At 38.3% G+C, this 10,000-nt stretch overlaps 1 protein-coding gene across 5 annotated transcripts in view; it reads left to right on the forward strand.

Annotated features, from left to right (window-relative positions):
• LOC124947896 (transcription factor SOX-6-like) overlaps positions 1-10,000 on the forward strand; it is a 177,375-nt gene that overhangs the window by 119,687 nt on the left and 47,688 nt on the right. The window contains exon 1 of one of the 5 annotated variants that reach the window (XM_047490660.1): positions 1,145-2,816. The exons of the other annotated variants lie outside the window; for them this stretch is intronic. Within the exon in view, the coding sequence (XP_047346616.1) occupies positions 2,800-2,816 (17 nt within the window). The 5' untranslated portion in view covers positions 1,145-2,799. Of the gene's footprint in view, positions 1-1,144; positions 2,817-10,000 lie in introns of those variants that run through there. 5 annotated transcript variants of the gene reach the window in all.

Genomic DNA, 10,000 nt, shown 5'->3' on the forward strand with positions numbered 1-10,000 from the left:
AATATTCCGATAGCTTTGATTTTGTTTAGACGTTTGATTTTTTTTTTTTCTTTTTTTTTTTCTTTTTTTCTTTTAATAGATATTTTATCACGAATTTTTCAAACTTCAATTACGCAGATATTATGTTCAAAAAATTGTCAAACTTTTTCTTCTTAAGTAAATAATGATCGTGAGTAATTATTGTACTATATATCGATTATTTTAGATTTTATTATACGAGTCAGAGGTTACATCATCCTTGGATATCAATGGATCACTTACTTTTCAACTCGTTCGTTCGAAAAGAAAAAGAAAATAAATAAATCACAAGTACCCTCCTCCTCCTCTTACTCTCCCCCCGACTCCCCGCCTATCGTAACCGGTTACGACGAAAAATGGCACGCGCTCGAATTACTTGGGTCACAGTGCATATCCATAACCACAAATGTGCGTGCGTGCGTGCGTGCGTGCGTGCGTGCGTGCGTGCGTACGTGCGTGCGTAGTACGTGCGTTAGTAGCCACGTGATGTTCGATAGGTCGAGGTTTCAGTAAAGTTCAGGGGTGGTCGCTCGTGCTCACTAATAAAAATGCGTATAAGTCGTTGTGCTAGGCTCGTTATCAAGGCATAGAAAAAGAACAAAAAAAAGAAATAGTGAAAGAAAGAAGTTGTCGTTTTGCGAGACAGAAAGCAAATGTCAGTACGATCGGCAGACGACAGTTCCAACACGACGAAAGAGATAGAGTGACAGAAAGAGAAAGAGTGAGAGAGAAAGAGAAAGAGAGAGAGAGAGAGAGAGAGAAATAGAAAGAAAGAAGTTAAAGCAGCAACAGTAATAGTGTAGTAGTAATAGTAGTAGTAATAGTAGTGTAGTAATAGTAGTAGTAGTAGTAGTAGTAGTAGTAGTAGTAGAGTAGTAGTAGTAATAGTAATAACAACAGAAATGGAGATAGTGGTGGTGGTGGTCAGGTTGTTAGTAGAGGGGAGTAGAACGGGTAGGACTGGATACAGCGTGGGTGTCGGAGAAAAGAGGCGGCGACTACGCCCGTAAAGGGGCGTGTCGTTGCGAGTAACTGCTGGCTCTGCGTTGGAGCGCGCGCGCGCGCGCGCCTATGAAGAGAGACGTGACTAAAGGAGCGAGGGTGGGAGGAGGTGGGAAAGAAAGAGAAAGAGAACGATGGTTAGTAGTCGAACGGTGGAGGTTGGCAGTTCGTATTGGTGGTGGTGGTGGTAAATGTGTAGTGGTGGGAGGAAGTAGGACGGAGTGAGTTAACAAAGGCAAGAGAAAGAGTAAGAGAGAGAGAGAGAGAGAGAGAGAGAGAGAGAGACAGAGCGAGAGAAACCACGGGGATGGGAGAGGACAGTAGACGCGAGGAGCAAAAGAGAAAGAAGCTTTGAATGGAGGGGAGTGAGAAAGAGATACAGAGAATGAGAGAGAGAGCGAGAGAGAGGGGGAGAGAGAGAGAGAGAGAGAAAGAAAGAAAAAAAGAAAGAAAGAGAGAGAAGACGAAGCAGTAGCGCGCGCCGGCTAGCCAGCCAAGCCAGCCAGCCAGCCAGCAAGCAGAAGCAGCAGCAGCAACAGCAGCGCCTTCCGAATCTCATCCCGCACGGTCCTCGGGGCCTTCAGTCAGTCAGCCGACGCTCCGAGACGCGCTGATTATTCCCATTGTATGCTTACCGTCACCGTCGCCACCGCCGCCACCGCCGCCACCGCCGTCGTCGTCGTCACCGCCGCCGCCGCCGTCGCCGTTGTCGTCGAAGAGGGGGAGTGTCTTTCTCTTTCTCTCTCTCCCTCCTCGAATTCGCTACATCGACGTCGGTCTCTCTCTCTCTCTCTCTCTCTCTCTTTATACTACTGTCTCTCTGCATACACCTCTCTTTCTCTTTCTCTCTTTCTTTCTCTTTCTCGCTCACTCCACAAGCAGCAAAGCAGTAGAGTCGCAACCTCCCTCTCGCTCCCGGCCGGCCTTTCCGGTACTACGAGACCGGCGCTCTAGCGAGGTTACACGGCGCCTCGTTGCCCGCGGCAGTGGTACGTGGACCGGAGGAGTGTCGCTAGCACGTCGACGCCGCGAGCGGACGCGTCACGCTAACCGCGCGCGATCCTGTGGATCGCTGAAAGGATCTAAAAGGATCCCCACGCGATACAAAGTGTATACCAATCGATGTAAACGTGATCGATCTTACTTCAATTCATTCAGTGACAGTGTTTTGTTCTTTAATAATAATTCTTCCTCCTTCTCCTTCTTCTCCTTCTCCTCTTCCTCCTCCTCCTTCTCCTCCTCCTCTTCCTTCTCCTCCTCCCCCTCCTCTTCCTTGTTACTTCGTTTTTCTCTCTTTTACTCTTTCTCTCTTTCTCTCTCTCTCTCTCTCTCTCTCTCTCTCTCTTTTTTTTAAATCCTTTAATATTGAGAGAATATTCTTTTCGATTGGTGTTGTAATATTTATGGGAAGACTTCGTAGTCCGCCGACAACAACGAATATTTGAGGAACGAAAACACTCTGTTACTCTGTGAGGAATCATGACCTAGGCCTGATCTCTTGGTGTTGGTTTGGCGGCTGCCGGTTATTGAATCAATTCGTTTCTGTATCATATCGTCTTCGAAGAGACAGATTAAACAGAAACGAGCACGACGGAATCGTCCTATCGTCATCTTTATCATCGTCATCGTCATCTTCTTTTATATCGTCGTCATCGTTCTCCTATTTTATTGTCGGCAGTGTCGAGTTTGTGCAGGTGTGCGTTTTGTTTGATACGTGACAAGTGTCGCTACACCGTCGTCGACGTGCCGAACGCGATACCGACGCACGGGCAGAATGATATGAGTACGTTTGGCAGGTGAGTGACAGCTCGATTTTTCTTTCTTTCTTTCTTTCTTTCATTTTTTCTCTCTCTTTCTCTCTCTCTCTCTCTCTCTCTCTCTCTTTGTTATTTCTTTCTAATACTTTTTTTTTTATTCATTTCACTCTCTCATCTCGAACGTCGTCGATTTTAAGATTTTGCGAAATTATGTGTTTTAATATCGATCGATCGAAGAATCGAATAGAAAGATCAAATCACTGGATAGAATCTTTGATTTATATATATATATATATATTTTTTTTTTTTCGTTCATATGATAAAAAGAATCGTGTCGGTTAATTTTTAGTTAACAGAGTAGATACGCATCAACGAGCCATGTGTCCGCGAACGATGGAAATGAGATAGAGGGATTCAGGACGATTAGAACGGAACGAGAGGGAGAATGAGAGAGAAAGAGAGAAGGGGAAACACAACTACGGGAAGGGTGTCAAAGTGAGAGAGGAAACGCATCTGACCCAGTGACCCTTCTTGCTTCGACCTCTCCTCTTGCCTTCCTTCCGCCAGATTCCACACACTCCTTCGGGCTTCTAAGCCCTCACACTCGACCCTTTCGAAATCCTCAAACTCCTCTTTCTCGAGGGATGGTAACAAATATCGACAAAATCACACGAGAAATCTAAGAAATCATTTATCTTCGCTTTATCATCCGTTGATTAATGAGTTAAGATCTAAAAAATCGATGAGTATCGATCTTGAGAAAAAAGGAAAAAAAAAAAAAAAAAGAAAATGTTTATAAAGTATCATCAGACTGTATTTTCGGTAATAAGTAAACAAAGATTCCATCGTGAGTTAACCGTACTCTCATATTAACCGTAGAATCTGTCAGTAGCTGTCCTCATAAATCACTTGCAAAAAAAAAAAAAGAAAAATCGTAACTTCTTAAAAACTCGTTCATTTTCAAGATAATTTTCAATGAGAAACATTGAATGGATCTTCTACGTTCCACGGAGATTCGGAATCTAACAGGAGATTTGAATTTTTAATGGTATCTAACGGTGAGAAAGGTGCCGACGTGTGTGATCATCTTAAGAAAGTGTGAGATTGCGTGCGTGAGCCGCATGTCGGTTTCGGGGCGACTTAAAGCGCACAGTGGGAGCCCTTATTGTTGAGCGATCTCTTTCGAAGGGTCGCCGCATTGCTCCCCTAACGTAAACAGCCCTTGTTCGTCGCCTAAGGGTGAAAGAAAAGGATGGATAGAGAGAATTGGGGAGGGATAGACGGGCCCTTATTAAAAGTCATAAGAGAAGTAAATTTTTCATTGTAAACCAATTAAAATACACATTGGTATAGATAGGGTGATCGAATGTAACGTGTGTTTCGTGTTACATAAAAATAATGTTACATAGTACCTAAAACCTGAAAGTTTCTTTTCGTTAAAGCTCACTTGGAAAGTTCAAACTTTCTGAGACTCTCGCACCGCTGGAGATCGAACACGCACGTTCTCTTCTCTTACCCGTCTATATTTATGATCCTTTGTCTAACTCTAAAACTTTAAATATAGACAATCATCGGAGGTTTATTTATAACGGCGCTCCTTGAATTATTTTTAAACGAACACGCCGATTCCCTATAACTATGCCGGCGAGATTTCTTTCGACTAAGACGCGCCGGGTTAATGCGTTTCGCGTATAAAACGTGCGTTATCGTGGTATAGCTCGTTTGTCGGCTTGGTAAAGAGCCTTCCTATTACTTACTACCATGAGTATCGCTCATGCATTTCTCCTTTTTATTTTTTATTATTTTATGTATTTCTTTTCTTTTTTTTTTTTTTAATTTTGTTTTTGTCTCTTTTTTGGTATTTTTATTTATTTCTTTTTTATTTTTCTTTTTTTTTTTTTTTTATTTTTTTTTATTGGTTATTAGTCACTCGCGAATCATCGTATCGAATCGTTTGCCAACGACATTTATGAAAATAACTAGCAAACGTTATGTAAACTTCCTAGTATATATTCTCTCTCTCTCTCTCTCTCTCTCTTTCTCTCTCTCTTCTTCTTTTTTCTCCTATAAATTATATACATATATATCATTTTTTATTGATTGAACAAAATAACCGAGTACGGCTAACTAATCCGAGTTTATCTCTCGTTAATCGGGAAAGCACTTTCATTTCCGGGTTAGTAAGAAGAGTTAGTTTTCCCCCAGAATAACTTCATGTTTTTGTGGATGCTACCCACTCAGTGTAGTTAAGTATGTAGGTAGTAGGTATGAACGATCGCGCCAAAAATATCGAATCATTTTCGAGAGAACAGGGTGAAGGGGTGGCGGGGGAGTGATAATAATAATAAAGCCGCGAGTCTACTTGCTTCGAACTATTGTCGCGCAGGTCGTAAGTATCGATGATACATGTCGCGAAAGATGGCACGCGTTCGTTCGTTCGTTCGTTTGCGTAATCGCATTCGACCTCACTTGAAAATGGAATAGAAAGAGACAGACGGAGAAAGAGAGAGAGAGAGAGAGAGAGAGAGAGACAGAGACAGAGAAAGAGAGAGAGGGAGAGAGAGAGAGAGAGAAAGAGAGAAGGTGAGAGGGAAGGAGAGAAATTAATAGTAACGATTTCGATCTATTTTTCGTATTAAAAACATCGGAGGGAAACTACCCCCTATCAATTATAAATATGTTACTTGAGCTTACGATCGTCGAACTCATTTACGTTTACGTTTATCTCTTCTTACATAATTTAAAGTACGTATGTACATTTGAATTTTCCATATGGTCGAGTTTATGTGTTATGTGTTGCTATAATGTTAGTTAAAAAAAAAAAAAAGAAAAGAAAAAATTATATTCATCCCTCTTATAATACATCGATATTATTTTTCATATCTTCTTTTGTAAATGATCTATTATATATGTGTGTATATATATATATATATATATATATATATATATATATATATATATATAATTATATTCCTTTTTTCGTAATCCTGCTTGCTTCGTTTGACAAAAAATATCGATTTTAACGTAATCAAAAAGTATTATCTAATATCTTTCATAACTTTTTTTTTCCTTTTTCTTTCTTTTTTTTCTTTCTTTTTTTTTTTTTTTACGAGGAAAGATACACAAAAATTTTGTTATTGTATGCTTGAAAAATTGGATGTCAAGCTTGACGCGAAGAAAAAAATCTCAAGTTTTTATCGCTTTTTTTCTTTTTTTTTTTCCGAGAGGCAAGAAAGCGTGTAGATTTCTTCGAATTTTATCAAAGAGATGAAGAAGAAGAAGAAGAAGAAGAAGATGAAGACGACGTAATGTTACATATATTAGAAAGAAAAAGATAAGCATTGTGATTCTCGCTTAAAAATATATAATGCCCATTGTGTCTCAAGAAATCATTCATTTCAGTTCGGATAACTCTTAAGATGATAACGAGGTTTAGAATATATGAACGAGTAGTAGGGATTCTAACGGTGACGTGGTACGAGCTTTGAGATATGTGAACGATTCTATAATTACGTCCGACGTCTACTAGGTATAATACAATGAATTTGGAAATGCGAGCGTGTAAACTCGACAATGAAGGAGATATACTGCGTATTTTGATTGCGTCAGTGACTACGTTATGCTCGTAGGAGAGACAAAGCACAGTACTAAAGTGTCAAAACATGAGATTCTCGGTTTCTCTTGATGCAAGAGAAAGATGGCGATAACGAGAGTGATTCCGAGCATTAACATAGTGGCATAGCTGTGTGTGGTGAGGAAGAAAGAAAAAAAGAAAAAAAAAAAAAAAAAAAGAAAAAAAGAAAAAGAAAAAAGAAAAAAGAAAAAATGAAACAAAAAAAAGGAGTAGCCATTCTTGCGCAAATCGACTTTAGAATGAAACGAAGAATGAGATAAACTAACAATATAAACAATAATGATAAAACATCATCACGTAGAGATATCGTGTTTCTTTCGAGATGATATACCAAAGTATTGAAACGTGATTATTCTGGAAGAGGTCCTTTATTTATTTTCATTACTATGATGATTTCTAGAACCGTGATAACAAAAATTTATTACAAAAAAATTATAATATTTATTATCTTTATAGAATTCCTATGTAACACAATTTGACGTGTCAGTCAATATATTTAAAATGGATCCACAATTTTTTATTTATTATTTCATAGTTCCAAAGAAACAGGTTATATTAGTTCAAATGTCCTACACGTGGATTAATGGCCACTCGTGTGAATGAGTTATTGGAATATATGTATGATATACGCTATATATCGATACAATGTAAAAACGAATAACATCGATTTATCTTAATAGCTAACCTAATAATCTTCGTGGCATTGCAATTATAAAAGAAGATAAAAACCTATCGGGCAAGTACTCGGCGTTTGATCTATCGATGTTCTCCCACTCTTCTTTTTCTCTTTCCCTCTCTCTTCCCTTTCTCTCTCTCTCTCTCTTTCTCTCTCTCTCTCTCTCTCTTTCTCTCTCTCTCTCTCTCTCTCTCTTTATAATATCGTACTTGACTTTGACCGATCTAATAAATATCGTATTATCGTTCGAAGAGAAAATAATATAGGCAAAAGGTATTATTCCTCTATCGAAATTACTTAATCGTCGTGGTTCGATTTCGTGCCGATCGATATGTCGACGTTAACGAGATAATAATTTAAAACGATGAAAGACAATCGTTAAGCATAGCTTCAATTCGTTGAAAAATAAAATTTCAACGAATGATCATAGTGATACGAGTTTGCGAGATATCTCGTCCGTCGGACGCGTAACCTGAAAAACTTGCGATCTACATAAACTTGAATAGTAATATTAATAATTGATTACCGTTATTATAAACCAAATATGATAATGTCGAGTAGAAACGAATGAATATAATTAAATGGAGACGTTTAATGGAGATTTAACATATCTTACCTACTTATCGAAGAAATATTGCCGCATAATCAAGATAAACTACATATATTATGTAATTAATTGTAAATGATCCTATTAAAAATTCATTAAATTTAGTTACGCATGCATGTTCTCGCTCTTCCTCTCTCTTTTCTCTCTCTCTCTCTCTCTCTCTCTCTCTCTGTCTTTCTCTCTCTGTCTTTCTCTCTCTTTCTGACGTTAAACGAAGCAATTCAATCTTATAGTTTTCAAAACAATAACTTTCAGCAAGATGTATCTAAGTATACTATTAATTCATACCGAACGATTAAATATTTCTTGTATAACTTTTCGACTCGAATTTCTAATGATCGAGGAACTATTATTATTTACTATTGACAAGGAAAATTAAAAAGAATACTCTTATTCTCTCCTTCTATTCCTATTGAATTTTGAAATAAAAATTAGAAATATACTCGCGTTATAATGGCAAATTAATAATAAATTTGTATTGGTACAAAAGGATATCGATGATATGGTTATTAATATTACACAATAAAATCATATTTGGCGTTAATTAGATAAATGTATATATATATATATATATATATATATATATATATATGTTTATATGTATAAACTTACGTAATAGATACGTGTGCAAAACTATCCTTACGAAATATTCTTCGAAAATCTCGCAGTTACCTAGTATCGTTACAAAGTCTCAGAATTATTCATCGGATCACAGTCGAGATAATTATATGTCGGTCATCGTCTCGTAAAATAAACTTTAAAAGAAGATGGCAGTCGTACATTTAAAGAAGTTCAATATCGCTGGATGATGATATCAAAAGGTATCGTCTTTATCTTATTCTATATTATCTTATACTTGCATTCTCTATACATGTCACACAAGTATAACATAATAAACGTATATATGATATACATTTGAATATGCATATTATTTCAACTTGTTAATCATAATGCACTTTTATATAATAATTCTTTCAAATATTGTTTTGTCTCTTTCCCTCTTTCCCTCTTTCTCTCTCTCTCTCTCTCTCTCTTTCTCTCTTTCTCTCTTTCTCTCTCTTCCATCTTCGAACAAAATTCCATGATTAGGTGTACCAAAAAAATAGAGAGAGCAAGAAAAAAAGAGAAGAGAATGAGTAGATATATTCGTATACATCAGAACGTATGAATAGTGGCAGATAGTCGAAGTATTAGATGCTCCATAGGATCGTGCATGAGCGCATCGTTCATACACATGCTTTGTTCTTGATGTATGGACCGGTTACGTGTTCGTTTGTTCGTTCGTTCGTTCGTTCGTTCGTTCATTCGAGTTCGTCGAGATAGCATTACGTCTATATAACGTACACGTGGGTATTTCTCTCTCTCTCTCTCTCTCTCTTTCTGTATTTCTCTATAAGTTCCTAGGAAGTGTAGGTAGAAGTGAGACATAGGTCGTGCGCGTTGATATGTGAGAGTACACGCGACGTTCGGAGGGGCCGTTCGCGAGGAGAACTCTAACGCGTTCCAGATGCTGAACGCTTTGTTCCCATCCCTGTGCGTGCTCTTTCGCGATGCCTTCGATCCTTCTGACACATCTACCCTCTCTTCTCTCTCTTTTTCATCGAGTATATCTCTCTATCTTTAATTCTTTCTCTCGATAGTTTCGTTTCGTTCGTTTTCTTTCTTTCTTTCTTTCTTTCTTTCTTTCTTTCTTTTAGTTCAGTTGTTTTTTTTTTTGTTGCTTTTCATTTTTGTTCCTTCTTATAATTTCTTTTTTCTTTTTTTTGTTTTTGTTTTTTCATCGTTCGTTTTTTTTCTCTCTCTCTCGCATAGACTCTTTCGATTTTTTCCTCTCTTCTTTTCCCTCTTCATCCCTTTTGACGAGAATGTATTTTACAAGGGCGGCTTCCACTCTTCTTTCTCTCGGACTCGCGACGTGCCTGCACGTGTAACGTATAGTATTATATCTGCTCTCTCTCTCTCTTTCTCTCCTCTCTCTCTCTCTCTCTCTCTCTCTGTCTTAATACAATCCTAACGGAAGAAGGAGAGAGGGTGAGGGCAGCGCGGAAGGACGGCTTCGTTCGTCGAGGAGGAGGACCGAGGAAGCGACCTAAGGTTCCAGCAACTTGACACTGAACACATGGCCCCACTTCTCCTTAAACCCACACTCGTCCAGATTCTCCTCCACCTCCTTCTTCCCCTCCCTCTCCTCCTCCTCCTTTTTCATTCTCTTTCTTCGACTTCGTCGTCTGTTTCTTCTTTTTCTTCTTCTTCTTCTTCGTCTTCTTCTTCTACTTCTATTTCTATTTCTTCTTCTTCTTCTTCTT

This window comes from Vespa velutina, chromosome 3 (assembly GCF_912470025.1).
Source record: "Vespa velutina chromosome 3, iVesVel2.1, whole genome shotgun sequence".
NCBI classification, from domain to species: domain Eukaryota; kingdom Metazoa; phylum Arthropoda; class Insecta; order Hymenoptera; family Vespidae; genus Vespa; species Vespa velutina.